Below are 17,125 nucleotides of genomic sequence, written 5' to 3' on the forward strand. Positions count from 1 at the left end.
CTCTTTACATTGATGAGAGAGGCTAGTCCTCCCCGCCATGGTCCTCAACCCCCTCCCCTCATTCTTTTTCTTTCTTTGTCATTCATGTTCTCTGTTCCTCAGAGTATATTTGTCTGTAAGGAAGAAAAGGATAATAAACTGTCCTTATTTGCGGAGCAGATTTTACTGTTTATATGCTTGCATAAATATATTTTGAGTAGTAGGCTGGGTGAAAAGCCAGCCATCACAGATGATCCCTGTGTTTCTTTATGCTAAGCTAATGTTACTAGCTGCTAGCTGTACCCATATGACATGAGAGGTGATATATGATACATCAATCTTCTAATCTAAGCTCTAAAAACAAACTTGTAATGCCTTGTCACTGGTTGCACTGGTTGAAGTTTTGTAAAATTACTTAAAAAAATTATTATATATATATATATATTTTTTTTTAAGCAAATTTATTATTTGCGGGACACGAGTGGCTGTAGGGCTAGTGTTGTCAGTGGTTGCTTTTTGAGTTTATGAAATGAAGTGGAGGGCTGAGCAGGGAAGGCCACTTCTCTGTGATGTTTCTCATGAACTGTTATGCTACTGTGAAGTTTACATTGTTATTAAACAAGAGAAAAAAAAGCTGAAGTTAATGGGCAATAACACACTTTATGACTTCCCAGAGTGGCTTGTTTTGTGACACACGCTTGTTTAAACAGGCTAAAAACATATTGGCACAGCATATGGCCATGAATATGTTTATGTACATACACATGCAGAATCCCAGGCAAACACACACAAACACACACTAACCTGACATACGCAGTATCTGCTATCTGTGAAAAAGAACAAAGAACAAATAAAGGAAAAAGGACATCCTTATTCATATTAACATCACATGAACACTTACATAAAGAGCTGGTGGAGAGATGGCACATGATGTATCATACAAATCTGTGGTGACTGGATGTGGAAATGAGGTGTAAAAGCCATCGGTGAAGATTGGAGGGCACAAATAGAGGAAACCATGCCATTAGGTTTTTTTTTTTTTTTTTTCTTGATGTATGTCGCAGGTAATTAGTTTTGCTCTTACCGGCTGACACTGGTACAAAATGTCCAGACAGCCCCCTAGAGAAAACATATTGCTCCTTTCTACATTTATCCAAGAAAATCTCCCCAAATGGGTGCCCAATCTGAGCCTGTAACCTTCTCACAGAGGGTGACTTTTAGCAAAAACTTAAACAGGATTAAAAACAGCTTTTCCCAAGGCATACGATTAAATTCAGCCACAGGCAAAACAGGTTGACAGAGGGTGTTAATCTAATTACATGCCTGTTTTGAGGTCTGTCTTCCAGTGTGGACTAGCAAGCTGAGTAGGAATTTGGTCTCTAGAAGCTAAGGCAACTCTGCATATAGACACAAGTACATTGCAATATTGATAAAGTAGCATAAATTTGCATGCTAAAAACATTATGAAAATATAGAGACTTTTTATTTTTAAACTACGTTTTAGTCACCTCTTCTTTCATTGTATGGAGATTTAGTCACCTTATTGTTTAACAATGAATGTCATTACCATGAAAAAAAGGTTATTGAGGACTAGCTATATTTTGTCACAATTTTTGATCACAAAGTTAGCACTAGTTTAAACACAGATAAGAATATACAGCCACACAGGAAGCTCTGAGGCTTGACATGAGGACAGAAGTGTTTAGAGCTAAATGCTAATGTTAGCATACTAACCATGATTTTAACATGCTGATTTTGAACAGGTCTAATGTTTACTAAATACATTTAGCATGTTAGCATGCTGACATTTTGTAACTAGCACTAAACATGAAGTGAGGGGGCATGAATGTATCTACCAATTTCCATGGCAATCCATCCAATAGTTTTCAAGACATGTCACTCACGTGGTCCTCACTGTTCTGCTTGAGGAAAAGTCAGAATCACCAAAGGCATCAGGGTCCTCTGGGGACAATACAGACAGCAACTTAGTAGCTGTTGAAATAAAACGCTTGATTTCAACACTGACAGTTAATAATAAAACCCTTCATTGACACTTCCCCCACATAAAGAATTTCTCTGACCTGTGCTCTTTAACAGACAAACATGTCAGCATCATCAGTAGGCACAAACAAGGCCCGAAAATGAATAGTCTAATTGATGTGTGTGGTATAGTCTGAGCAGACAGTGTCACCATGAGCTATAGGTACAGAAAGAGAAGCAAATATGTAATTACTGAAGCTCACTGCAGGTCAGGAGAGGTCCACTCTAATTCTCTAATTACTTGTGTTTCATTGTGTGTATGTGCAAGTGTAAGGGCATAATAGCCATGGAAATGAAAAACACCCACTATACTGCTGACACTAATACATGGCCCCACATGCAGTGTAATGCTTCAGAGCCTTTCATCTCTAGCAACCTAAACATTAGGAATTTAACAGATTTTTCACTTGCTGAAAGCCCACACTGGTATTTAATCATCGAGCACATTATTGCAGAGTCTATTTTTCCTTCTAGCACCATTTTAAAAGGTCATTCAGTCGCAACAACATACTCAGAGTCATTTGAACTAAACTCACTCATGATAGGCCATTAGAAAGGTTATAGCAACATTCTGGGCAGGTTGAGCCATCAGGAAGGTAATAACATTTAAAATGGTAATGAGAAATTGAAATTTGTAAAGTGCAGGTTACTTTAAAAAAAAATGAGGGAAAAAAAAAGCCATTAGTCACTTTTCTTATATTGTTTCTCCTCCTGTTTCATTGCTTCCAATCAACAGGCTTCAGAGGCACTGCCTACATAAATTATTTTTTTGTATTAAATTTTCTGGAATTTTTATGTTTGAATATGCAAATGAGGCAGGCATTATCTAGTTATACATGTGTAATATTTGCATACATTTCCAGAACAGAAATCTAAATACTGGATGAAGCCAGGTTCACAATTTCATTTCACTTTTATATTAGAAACAAAGCTGTTTACAGAGGGGATTTGGGATATCTCTTTTTATCACTCTCTATATCAGGAAATACTGTCAACAGCCATTAAAAATCTATTTCTGCCATGTTTTTAGGAATAAAATGTTAATGATATAAATCAATCTATGAATGATATATAAACAAACCTACAGATGTATATAGATTCAAAAAATCTAAAAATTGACCAGTGCATGAAATAGCAATGTTTTTGCCTGTAGTGTTCTGCTTTAATGTGACGCTCACTGTTGACTGTCCCTGAGACACTCCTGTCAGACACATGAATGCACTGTTCAGATGTTTGTGATCCTAGATGCTATGCCCTGTGGCTCACTATTGTGGCCGCTGGTTCACACGGTGTGCAGTTTCTGTTGATTTATGCACCTTTACTCTGCGGACAGTGGTATCACACAGTGGTGGCAAGAGATCCGGCTCGACATCCGTCATCCAGATCCCATCACTCATTATGTCAGTGAGCGTGATAAATTACAGCCTTCAGTTGGGCTTCAGTTTGCATGTGATTGTGTCTGTGTGTCTGGGGCACAGGGTTTCTGTTTATATTTGCACTGAGTGTATTTGAGCATGATTCTTCTTGTTTGTTCATGTGGGAGGATTCTGTTTTAATACTATGAGGGATTAGCTACATCCTTGTGATACAGTAGCTGTGTTTGACAGTTTTCACGCCAATTATGCACCCCAGTCAGCTGATGAAAAGTTAGTGTTAGTTTTAATTTTGACATTTCAATAATGTAAAACTGTCACTGCATCAGTTCTGGCTGTGACTGAGAGGCTTGTTTAAATGTCATGAAAAATCCAAACTCAAAGTTGGTGAACTAAAATAAAGTTACAACTGTGGTGTAAAAGTTTTTCCTACGTGTAAATATACATTAAATACAACAACAAATAAATATACTTGTTGCTGTATATAATGTATATTTACACATATGCTCTATAAATATGAAAGCCAAATGAAGAAAGCTGTGATTATATTAGACACAGACTTGTAAAATCTTCACTGTCATGCAACAGTGATGGAAACAATGGATGATAAATCAACATGTGAAACTGTTTCTTCTAACTACAAATTCATTGTCATACATACAGAAATAAGTGGAAACGAGTGGTTGGAAGGTGTAAAAACACATTCAAAGGTCTAACACTATGGGATGCATTGGAATATTTTCATTTGTAGGACATTGGCTAAAACATTCACTGGTAAATCATGTAACACGATATTCCAAAACACCATAAAAATAATCGCCTGAAATTTCTGAATTTCTTTCTTTCTTTTTTTTGGCCATTTAAGACTCAACATGATCTCTATTTATAAAGATGAAACGGAAAAAAAAAAAAACAAAAAAAAAAAAACAAAGAAAAAGAAGTAACAGTTTCATCTCAGCAGGCCTGACCTACAGTAAAGGCCCTGGTCCAAAATAAAAACACCCTCCATTTCCAAGACAGTTATACAAACACCCGACAACAGATGATGGAAGACATAATGGACCCAGCCCATCAACAACCCGCCATCATCCACTCGTTAGTCCTTACATATCCGTTTTAAGTTCTGTTTTTGTGCATATGTGTTTGTCCCTGTGCAGGCAGCTGCTGAAATAACCCACTGAGTGGATGTGTAATGGGGAGCCGAGGTTAAGAATGGGTGGCCTCCATTACCTGCATTGCTTCTGCTCTCAATGAGTGCTGCTCAGATGTTCTACGTATTTTTTGTGTACATCCATTATGTGCTGAGCAGAAAGGAGGTGAGGGTTGAACCAGAGCCTATCAGCTGGTTTGCACATGACCTGCGTTCACTGCCTTCTTCTAATAATGTTGCAAAGGTCGCCTCATGTCTTTCCTAAGTGTTTGTGAGATCCAGAATGGGCTTGTTCATTTCTATGTGTACATTAGTTTGCATGATTCATGCATGAGTCATGGTAATCATGGTGGGATCGCTGCAAAGTCATTACATGGGCCATGTCATCTGTATGAAGTTTAGTTGTTATGTGGTCAAAAAGGCAGCTAGTAATAATATCATAATGGCATAATGACAGTATTTCTATATCCTATTCCTATAAGAACAAAACACAAAAATTTAAATAAATCTAGAAACATATGTTAATACCGAAGTTTATGGCAGTGGTGGGAAAAATAATCCTTTACTTTAGTATAAGTACTACTGTAGCGATGAAAAACACTGCCATTATAAATTAGATAAAATCCTGCAGTTTTACTTGAGTCAGCAAAATGTATCAAAGAATACAGTAGAATTAAAAGTAAAAGCACTCAGTGTGCAGAATGTGGTCTTTCAGAGCACTGTATTATTAAACACAGTAAATTATATTATTGGATTTTTAAAAAGATACATTTTAATATTATAATATTCTTTACGATAGAAATGGAATTTAGACTCCTTTACATAGTGTAGGTGGTTTAGAACAATACATCATATTTTATAAGAATATAATATGTTTTATGAAAAACAGTAATCAAAAACACAGCAAAGAAAAAAAGAACACATTATTGCCCTCTAACGTACAATAACCTCAAAGTTGCACTTCAGCACACTACTTAAGTAAATGTATTGAATAATTTCCCACAGCTGGTTTACAGTGATACATAACACGTAGGCAGGATGTGGAAAATTTTGTTTCACTAGCAGCTACTTGCTGAGAGGCAACAATTGAAAAAATAAACATGTTTATTACATTCCTGTATGTTTATGTAACAGTACAGCCAAAATCACAACCACCATCTCGTTATCTTGAGAGAGCTGAATCCCTGTCATCGGGACCCTCTCTTTCAATAAGTGCTTTGATATAAAGCAATGAGAAATGGAAATGATTTGAAAATGGTGTTTCCATTTTTGAGGATAGTGCATATTTAATTGTCCTTTATATATTGTACATATATAGTTATGCCTACGTGTTTGCTTATCTAACATAGAGTGAAGGTTCAGCATGAAGGGTCAGAAAGAAAACAAAGAGAAGACTTCAGGGATTCATGCATTTTCAACTCAAACAAAATATTGGATAGGACAGCACAGAGGTACACAGAAAACAAGGGAAGAGGGAAGGGTATGACATGCAGCACAGGTTATTAGCTGGAACTGAACAGTGGAGATTATGGTTATGTGGTGTGTCCCACAGTCTTAGAATCACTTTGTACTGCCACATGCAAATTCACTTCTAATTGCGTGTTTTCACTGATGTTGTATGCAGTCACACCGCCTCCAAAATTCACTTTGCTTTCTCATATGAGCACACAGTAAAAGAGGTTTAATCGTGCCAGTGCTGCTTCTTGAAATTAAGCACCGAGCAACAAGACTGTGTGTGTGCTCTCACCAGGTGTGATCATAATGACTTGATGAGAAGAGAGAGGGGTTGATGCACCCTGAAAATTTCTCCACAGAATTTATGCAGGAGCCTGAATAGAATTTGTCACTTAGTTCTTGCGAACACAATACAAGCTGACCTCACCCCAAGAATACAAATGCTGTTCACACGTCCGTTAGGAATTTAACTGCCATTCTCAAACCCAAGCAAATCCTAACTCCACATCAAATAATCATACACTGGCACTGGCACAGTGACAGTATGATGCTCTCCAGATGGTGTCCAGTTTTGCAGCAAAGCAACACACACATACAGGTTATATCTCCAAAACACAGCCAAAGCCTCTACACTGAGACCTGGCAGAGCTCTGAATGTCTGCAGCCAACTGACTAACATTTACAGGGAAATCACCCACCTGCACTCACAATCCAGCCACAGATGGTGCGGAGTTCCTGCTCAGAGACAGGAGAAAGGGTGTGATCACCAATTCTGTCAGCGGATGTGCGTTTGTTGACAGATGTAAGGAAGAGACGTGCGTAGTTGACGAATGATTACAATGAGGCCTATTGGGAGTGCTTTCTTCTCAGGGCCAACACAGCCCTTTGAATTGTTAACTGTCAAGGTGTGTCAAAAGACACAACGGAGGCAGGCTGCCCTTGTAGTGAGAGATCACTAAAGGGAGAAAAAAATCTAACAATTTCAACCTCTAAAAAGATGAGTGGTTAGACTGCAGGTTGAATAAAGCTAAGTACCCTAAAATGAAAATGAAAACTGTAATCAGAAGAAGAGGGAGGGATAACAGCTACCTTGAAATTAGTTTTCACGGCAAAAAAAAAAAAAAAAAAAAAAAACTTTTCACCACTCAGATACAGTGAGTAATTGATTCTGACGCTCTCCAGCCAGTTTTATCTCATCACTGCCAAAATGGTTTCGAGGTAGAAAAAACGTTACCCAACAAAAGCTGACTATCTCCCAAGGTTGCAAGTTTACTGACAGACTCCCAGTGACAATGAGCCAGGACCTGGACTTTGCATAATGTGATGTTTTTTTTGTCTTTTTTCTTCTTTTTTCCTCACACAGTTCAGATACACACAAACAACTTACATAGCAACAACAAACATTTGAAAAGGGTGCAGGTGCTGTGTTTGTGTAAAAGTTAAAGTCTGGCATTTTTCTGCTCTTTAATTAAAAACCAACAGTACATTAGTCTGTCTCTCAATGCTTTTCAGCTTCTCTCCCCTGTCTGCTCATTTCTTCCTACTCAAGATGTAAATCTCAAATATATAGTTTCACTAAAAGGCTCAGTAATTCCTAAAACAGCTGGGCACTGTAGTTTTTAGTAAATGTCACTCAAACAGGACATTTCTGGGGGCTGTTTTCACCCACTGCTCAGTGTGCACACTAGTGTAGCCCCGTAGCCCTGGTGGCCACACCCAATGCCAACATTTAATGAGAAAAGTAAGAGATTGGAAGTTGGGGTGATGGTTGGATGTAAGGAGACAAAAAATTATATGAGTTTTATGATCTTATTCCATAACTGCCATGCACAGACATTCTTGCCTAACAGAAGGGTTGGCTAGTGAGTATTTACAGCACTTAATTTTAATAAAGGAATTATGTGAACCAGTGCAATGGTGTGGCTCAGTGATATCTTTCTAATAGTTCTGTACAGATATGGAGCTCTGTGGCACAGAGAAATTAGTTTGTCCAGGCTTTGGCTGCACAAGCCATCCTTTTTACTACATTGGTTAATTGTTGGTTTTGGTCTTTTCATACTATTTGCTGAGAATAAAAAAAACATCACCAGTCTTACTCTTAAATTCCACTGCAAACATTCAATTAAAGCCTCGATTAAGTCTGGCTACAAAATCTTGCTTGGTTATGAGTAGAAAAGCACAAACAGAAATGTGTGTGCACATACAGTTTGATTGACATCTGTCACTGTCATGGAAAAAAAAAATAGGCACAGAACGTGGTATTAACTGTTCACCCGTCAGTCGCTGTGACTAACACAAGTTCAGCACTGCCAAAGAAGTTTCTAAGTAGGTTTATTTACCATAGACTGGCTACCTGCCACAGTAACAAACAGTAAAACTGATCATCTTCCAACTGCACTTTTCAGCATTTTAAAAAAATTTTTTTTGGCATGATGGACTTTGGCGATTTCTCCGTCAAGATTATCTGCCTTTCCAACCAGAGATGAATTTTCCTATTAGGCAAATGTTTCAGGCCTCCACTGGTCAATGCCCCCCAGGGTGCCCTAAAATGTAAATTAGATGAATAAAGGATATTGGCCCTTTGTGTGCTCATTTGATCTGCGTAACGAGCAATGTGGCAGAAGAGCTTCTCATAACTGGTTCCATGACTAAAATGAAATGCATTTATTCAAATAAGACAGAGAAAGAAGAAATAAAGAAGGAAAGGGAAAAAAGCAAATTGCTAAACTCCCAAAGGCACCGTCAGTTTTCCGTTTTCTACAGATAACTCTGCTTTCAAAAGCGCTGCTAAAGATCAGTCAAGCACAAGTGCGGTGGTGATGGTGATGATGACGATAACAGCACCTCTCTCCTTTATGAAAAGCATTCTTACTCTTGAAACTGAAATATTCTTCTCTCATGTTAAGAAAACAACACAAAGCACAGGAAGAATACTTTTTTCCCAATAAGCTTTTCAAGCCTGGAAACCTAAAGAAAAGCAGGGTTTTGTAACTGCCCACATCTATATTTGTCAAAGATTATGAACTATAGAGTATACAATGCCAAATGTGTGCCTTGTGTGTTTTTTAAGTACATATTTCTTTAATTACAAAAAGCAATACAAAATATATAAGAGCTAAGTGAGAAGATGTAAGATGTTATTAAGACGAATCGCCAGCATTTTTCCTCACCTTAAATGACACCATTCAGAATAGATATTAACAGGTTTGCTTTGAGAAGTGGCCAGACAACACGTCGTACAGACATGAAAAAACACTGGCCCCAAAATTCATCTCAAGATGCCTGAGTTGGCACTGTTGAAGTCCTGACACAGGGGCCTTTGCCAAAAAAAAAAACACTGGGTATTTTTCATCATCATCCAAGAATGTATGTTACTGACCAATCAAATACATGCAACCACACATTTCTGAAATGCTGTGACGTCTATAAGATTTAAATCTCATGGATCGCTCAAACTGGACTTCCTGGATCAGATTGTATTGTTTCTCCTGCACCTGTAGCACTAAAACAGCCTCTTTTGTTTTAACACAGTTCTAATTTTCAAAGTCTGGACACCCATCCGTAGAGTCCCAACTACGTGACAATGATTGATGGTCAGTGTCATTTTGTGACAGGAGACTTTCTGATCAATAGATGTTCAGACTGAGTCTCTTAAAATGTTTGTGTAAGTGACAGGCTTTCTTTGCAGCCCAGACATCAGAGGTTTGTTGTGCTGGCAATGTCTTCAAGGTCGGAAACCAAAGGCCGAAAGCCTGCAGAAAAGTTTGATTGGTGTTGATGAATGAACAATTTTAGACTATTTCATTCATTTGAATGGTGGTGAATTAAATCAGCCCTTTCACTCCTTTCAATCAAATCAGCCCTTTCACTCTGGCTTTATGCCTCTTGTCCTGACATTTAGATTTTTTTTAAAAAGGGGGATTTTTTTTACCCGTTACAGTTGGTAGACCATTTTTGAGAGAATCTAAATGCCTCACGGATGGAAGTCTGAGGTATTGTTAAAGCTTAATGAATGCTCTTTCATCATCAATCATCATCTCTTTCAATCAGGATGCTGGTTGTACCCAGCAGGAACAGTTGTTCTCTTCAGTGTGTGGTAGTGTTTTCTCTGCCTTGGTGGCGGTTACTGAACTGCGTCTGCAGTCAATAAAAGCCAACATATTGGTTCTTTGAAGGGTGAGGAATGTAGATAGTGCTCAATAGTTAAATGATGACATTCGTTGGAAGATTGCCGAGGGCCTGGGCTGCCACATCAACCTGTGCATGAATCCCTCTGAACACCACCACCCATCCCCACTTGGTTGAAACTTTGCTTGGGCGTGTTTGATTTTTCAAAGAAGCGCAAAATCTGTCATTGATGTGTGGGTTCCTCTCAGCGCTCCCTACCTGAAATTGGAGCAGTTTTTCTTATGCATACATACCAGCCAAATAAATATCAAACAAGGGGTTATTTGGGCCGATTTTATCTTTTTTTTTTTTTTTTTTTTTTTTCAGAAAATCTCGGTCTAAACGCAGCTGTTATTATCCAAAGCACTGAACTAGGCAGTGGAACACACAGACCCCCAGAGGATCAAAAATCCCTCTCCTGTCCCTCTATAACCTCTGATTTCAAGTGACGGTAGCCAGGCAACCCACAGCAACATGATTACTATTCATGTGGTAAACCACTTCCTTTTACAGAAAAACTATTTTCCTTGCTGCCCCGTCCTGTTCATTTTCCAAACATAAATGCTGAGGTTGAACAACTGAGGCTGGGACGGTCAGTATTGTGGGAGCACAACAGCAAATACAATTTCCTTCTTCTGATATTCAGATGTATTTTTTCTTGTATATATCAGACTGTGGAAGATGGATCTGGTTTTAAGAGCAAACAGAAACTGATGCATCCAGTGACACAAAATGTTTGTCACATGTATTGATCCATGATTTGGCCACTGTGGCTTTGACCTTTTCTAATTGCCCATTGTGTTGGAAGCAGCAATTACAATGAGCCTTTTATTCCTCTAATAATGAGAATAATACTTTGTGTAATAAACCTCATTGGGAATAAATTGTCCCTTTTCAAAACAAATTCTCTAAAAATGTTTTATATTCTGTGCAGCACACTACATTGTCATGCAAATGCTCCCTCTGATTACTCTGTTTTCATAATATCTATATTCACTGTGCAAATTTGGCCACTTTTCTTTTTCTCTTATTCATTGCCGTGGTTTTGTCTGTTTTGGTCAATTTAATTACAAATTACACACTTTACATTACTGCTGGTCATTTTCCAGAGTAGATTGTAAGATTGTGGATTGATTTTCCTTCCAGGCAGCCGGTTTAATCTTTATTTTCGTGTGTACTGAAACTTGAAACTTTCCTATGATCACTTTAATTTATTCATTACTTTTATTTTTGTCAAAGCTTTCTTTCTAATATGTGGTGAGCCTACTGCTGTTGCAAGCAGAGACCATTTTCAAAATGGCGAGCCGAATGAAAGTCAACTCACAGAGGCTTTGCTCTTGCTTGAGAATGGGGACATCATCACAGTGATTGGCTCAGGGCCTTTATTTTTGTGCAATCACCATGAGATACTGCAGCTGCAAGGATGGAATATTCTTTAAAATAGTTGTCCTGTTGATATGTCCAAGGACACTACATCCCAGATTTGAGTGTTAGCTGCTGAATAGCAATGCACACAATGACCAAATACACAATGTCCTTCATTGTTTGTTTTCTAGATGTGATTTTACAGCACTATCATTTTTAAGTACAATACTGTTTGGCAGACAAGGATTAGATGTCAATTATCACTTTTTGACCACTGAAGTTTTGACAGTGGCATCTGGAGAATGCCACAGGAACTATGGAATAATTTAATTATAATGATACAACTTAAACTGTATTAATGGAACAATTAACTTGTGGTTAATAATTGATTTACAGATGTTTTATAGATCATTAGAGGAACTTTTGGAGTGCCAGGTTGTGGAAAACCTGTTATTTATAAAAAGCAGCCCTTTTCCAGAAGGTAGGTAGCCAGGCAGTTGTCTTCCTAATGAATTAACAAGCTCGAAAGAAAAGCAAAATATTTGTTCATAACCTGGCAATGCAAAAGTTGTTATTGTTGTTGTTATGCCTTATGACTGATCTATAATGCATTAGAAAATCATTAACCATTAATCAGTGCATTAAGGTGCCAGTACATTAATAAATGTAAAAAAGATTAAAAAGATTTTGACAAAAAATTGAAGATACAGCTCCTCTTCTGCCAAAATTTGAGAGATTATTGGTTTGTGCAGAACTTATGACAGAGTACATGTTGTCCAATAGAGTCTCTGGGTCCATTGAAAGCATTTAACATTAATAATCATATCAGGATGTCCAGTAGGGACTGTAAGAATTATGAGACTTGTGTTGTGTGACAGCAGCCCCTCTATATTTCCCATCTATGAACAACCAAATACAGCAGGTGACAGGTTAAAGGTTTAAGTTTTCTTTACACTGTTGTTAGAATTACACTAATCTTAACTCAGAATCATCAAAAACAAAATCAAATAAAACTACAAAATATTTATTTTATAAGTATACGCCATACATCAGCATGCTGATTCCATCATGATAATGAATAGAAGTCCATAACAAATATTATCAGCAAGTAATTTACACCTTGCCAAGTTAAACTCAGGCAGTGCCGCAACAGGAAGATATTATTCATTATCACTTTGGTTTTATGTCGTCAAGAGGGGACACTGGTGTTTCCTTCCCGCCATCACCTTCTCAACACCCCCTCTTCTCTCCTTTACCCTTCCCTCGTTTCAGGGACTGTAAAGTTGACTCAAGTGGTGAAGCTCAAATAGAATTAGCCCCGTTCTGCCTCATTTGGCAGAGGCAGAATAATCCAGCCTGCGGCTCTGTGGGCCGACGTTCACCGGTTAAGCAGCTGTGGGTAAACACAGAGGAGGAGAAATCACAGCCTCCTCTTCCAACAATGTTTGGATGTTCAGTACACAGCAGGTCGAGCTGCTCAGGATACAGAGCTTCTGGGCTAAAACAAACGCCTCTAAAGACTTATTTTATTTATCATGTAACTTTGATTACACACAATATCAAAACTAGATATGACCATAAAGTAGCAATTCACCCTGCTCTCTAATGGATGATGTTTGAGCTATGAAGTCCCTAAATTACAGAACAGTGACATTTGATAATAAAATTATCTACCCTCTGTTTGTGGATTTCAGTGGTCATTTGAGGACTTGTGTTTCAAATCAATCATTTGGGATTTGATTATTGGGTTGCAACTTAAAATGTTTTGAGGAAAATGGTGGCAAATGATAATCCATCAGAAAAAGCAGAAACTGCCTTCCATTTGTCCTTGACATTTAGCTCATGCGCCAAGCCTGAGTGCAAACATTCAGAAATACTCCATTAAAAATAATAGTAGGAGCACTGTAACAAATTGCTGCAGAAATACAGACAATTTTGTACAGTGCCATTGTACATAAATATAGTTTGAATACTGTGAATGTTGATGCCTCTGAGGAAACAAAATATTAACACCAAGCTGCTGTACAATCTTACAATATAATACAGTATTTTTTTCTTTCTCTTGCTGAGATCTTCAGAGTAGGGATAGACATGTTGCAAATCTGAAAAGCTGTTTAATAAAGATATGCTTAAAGGCATTTAAATGAAGTTAAGTGTTAAGTGAGTTTGTATTATTCAAAATTTTGACGCCAATATTTTCACTTTTACAACAAATGAATATCAGCTCCAATATCGGTTATCGGCCTCCTTGACTACTAATAATCAGTATCGGTATCAGCCCTGAAAAAACCATATCGGTCTATCTCTACTTCAGAGCCCCTCTGGTGACAATTGAAAGAAAAAAATAATGAGTGGCCACAAGTTAATAACACATGGGAACAAGATCTTATTCCATGGCTACTTATGTATCATTTGCTTGTGAAGTAAATATATATCAGTAAAGATTTTCGCGTACACGTATGTAAGAATACTTCTACTTAAAATACATATTAGATAGAAAGTGGTCAACTGCAGAGATCACAAATTAACAAATGTCTGTAAATCAAATGACTATCCCTCATTTCTCAGATAAAAAAGTTTAATAGAATCTTCCAATAGTCTTTAGAATAGAAATGTCATTAGAATAGAGAAGACTTTGTGATGACACTGTCTTTGGAATAGAACTGATGCCTTCTTATGATAGTATCAAGAGTCATTTGGTCATTTGGTTAGTTTACCTTCAGCCAAAAACACTTATACCGATCTGTTAGTTGAAGAAATCAATATGAAGAAGTGGAAGCTTTGGAAGAACATTTTTGATGACAAACTGCCATCAAGTGCAGAGCCGTCAAGTGAAGCAACAAGTGGCTTTGCAGGTAAAGAGCTTGAAAAAACGCTTTAACTTTTGATACTTGAAGTGTATTTTTTTTTGACGATACATACCTACTAGAAAACATTTTCAATGTAAGACTTTTATTTGTAATTGAGTATTTTTACACTGCGGTATTGCTTCTCTTACTTAAGTAAATTTTATGAGTGCTGAAGACCAGCGTAGCATTTGATCATATATTTTCCTTATTCCGTGTATTTTGCTCTGTCTGACTTATAAGTCTTCATGTGGTCACAGAATGATAACCAAAAGTTTATTTACATGAGTATAATGAACTCTTCAGCTACATTTGTGCATGCTGTGTTGACTGAATGATCCCCACTGACTCCATGTTGTAACCCTCACATGTTTTTCTTTTCTCCTCATATACTGTGTCTCTGTCCTGGATCGCAGGCAACGAGAACAAACAAGAGAGCTCTGAGGTGACTAAGAGCAACATTTTATGCAGCAGCACAAGTTGCTACCTCATTCAGGATCTCATAGGTGAAGGCTCCTTTGGCAAAGTTACCAAGGGTGTCAATTTAATCACATCGCAGGACGTGGCCCTCAAGATCCTGAAAACTGAGGACACCGTTGAAAGAGAGGTAGATAATTTAATTTACTTTGAAAATTAAGTAGCCTGAAGTTTTGTTTATTAAATGAACTGATGATACCATGCTATGTCACTTATGGTACCCATGCCATTTTTCCTATTTTCTTCACAGATCAAAATGCTCGATGTTGTGAGCATCCTGGACCCGGTTGAGAAGAGCATAGTTCGATTCTATGAAATGTTTGAACATAAAGGACAAACCTGTCTAGTATTTGAAATGCTAGACAGGAGCCTTTTCCAGCTCTTCAAGGAACGACAGGGGATACCACTGTCTCTAAACGAGATACGGCCAATAACGCACCAGGTAAAGACTATGTGGCTTTGATCAGTCCATCAACAACTAATGGCAATATACTCAGCCAGCTGAGGAAAAAGTTACATATTGAAGTGACATGATGGTGGATTTCTTCTTCATCTGTTTAAGCCTGCACCCTGATAAATGGTATCTTCAACTGTCTACATTGTGTCCTTTGTCTCTGCAGCTGCTAACGGCCTTTGATGCCCTGAAGGGCATTGGGGTCGTTCACTCTGACCTAAAGCCTGACAACATCATGCTGGCGAATCACCCGAGTGAGCCCTTCAGGATCAAGGTGATAGATTTTGGCGTGTCTTTCAAGACCTCCGAAAACACACGAGGGATGACGATTCAGCCTCTGGGTTACAGGTAGGTTCAAGCTCAAAAGCATAATCTTTTAACATGTTTGCATTTGCATGTTTATGCTGTAGATGATCCAGGAATGGTTGTGTCGATCTTCAGTATGCATGCTGACTTTGACAATGTACTCAATAGCTCATGTAATTCTTGTATGCGACACACAGGGCACCAGAAGTCATCCTGGGCCTCCCCATCACCGAGGCCATCGACATGTGGGGTCTTGGTTGTGTGCTTGGATTTTTGTACCGTGGCAGACACCTGTTCGCAGACTGCGAGTACCAGTCTGTAAGTAAACAAGTCTATCTAGATTTAATGCAAAGATTGTTACATTCTACCCCAGACACATGTTCAAACCCAACAGGGTACTTGATATGGGATGATACGATTCTTTATATTCTCTCTGTAGATGAAAAGCATCGTAGACATCCTCGGTCAGCCCACTGACCACCTCCTCAGTGCTGGGTACTACACCCGAAAATTCTTTACGGAGAACAAGCACTGGGACAATCCAAGATGGTGGATAAAGGTGTGTTAATCTTGTTCAGCTGTTAATAATATTTATTTAATATCCCAATTGGATAACACCCCTTGAAAATGTTTAACAGCATTGATGAAGAACTATCTGACTTACACATTTTGTTCCTGTAGACCCCAATTGAATACCAGATGGGTACTGGCATTGAGCCCAAAAGATGGCAAAGCCCCTTTAGACGCCTGGAGGATCTGATAATAGTGAGTGGTCCATTTCATGTCTAAAGAATGAATTAATACCCATTTGCTCTACTGCTAAGAGACAGAAAATAGTTAAACTGGACTGTCATATACTTTGCTTTCCATCCAGCACTACCCGGAGATGGAGGAGACTAAATTGGAGGATCAAAGAGCTTTTGTAAGCCTCCTGAAATGCCTCCTTCATACACACCCAAAGGAGAGGATCACTCCAGAGAAAGCGCTGACACACCCCTTTGTTGAGATGGACCATCTGGAGCATGAAATTGACACTAGCTTATAGTAAGTGACTGTGTTTTGGTTTCAGTAGGGTTGGATAGATACACAATTGGATTAATGGACAGATATGTTTACTGACTGAGTGACCCATTAATTTATTGTCGTGTTTTATTCAGTGTGGAGGACTCCATAGAGAAAATGATGGTCTTACCAGTGAACCACTTGGTCAACAGCGAGGCTGAGGAACAGTCAAAAGGTGGAGAGGCTTCATCCAAACTTCCATCAGACGATGATGTAGGCTCAGACACTCCTCGATCCTGTGTCAGCCTCATCTCTGTCAAGATAATTCTTGACTCAACTGATGGAGCAGAGGCTGCTGTAGCAATAGACCCAGCCGTTAGCCAAGGTGCAGCAAGTCGAGCTGAGGAGACCGATGACGTGTCAGCAGATCAAGGTCCACCTGCCAAAGTCAAGAGGAGCCGGATGAAGACAATCCGTAAAAACATTGGCAGGGCATTGAGGGCCTTGTTTG

The 17,125-nt window shown here is 38.4% G+C and overlaps 1 protein-coding gene across 1 annotated transcript; it reads left to right on the forward strand.

The window, feature by feature from the left end:
• The first annotated feature begins 14,251 nt into the window (after positions 1 to 14,251).
• On the forward strand, positions 14,252 to 16,055 carry LOC108885464 (homeodomain-interacting protein kinase 1). Its single transcript, XM_051070284.1, has 6 exons — positions 14,252 to 14,384; positions 14,792 to 14,982; positions 15,103 to 15,294; positions 15,473 to 15,654; positions 15,810 to 15,959; positions 16,052 to 16,055. Exons 1-6 carry the CDS (start codon positions 14,294 to 14,296, stop codon positions 16,053 to 16,055), a joined length of 810 nt encoding a protein of 269 aa, XP_050926241.1. The 5' UTR covers positions 14,252 to 14,293.
• The last annotated feature ends 1,070 nt before the right edge of the window (positions 16,056 to 17,125 follow it).

Source organism: Lates calcarifer, linkage group LG5 (assembly GCF_001640805.2).
Source record: "Lates calcarifer isolate ASB-BC8 linkage group LG5, TLL_Latcal_v3, whole genome shotgun sequence".
In the NCBI taxonomy this organism is placed as follows: Eukaryota; Metazoa; Chordata; class Actinopteri; family Centropomidae; genus Lates; species Lates calcarifer.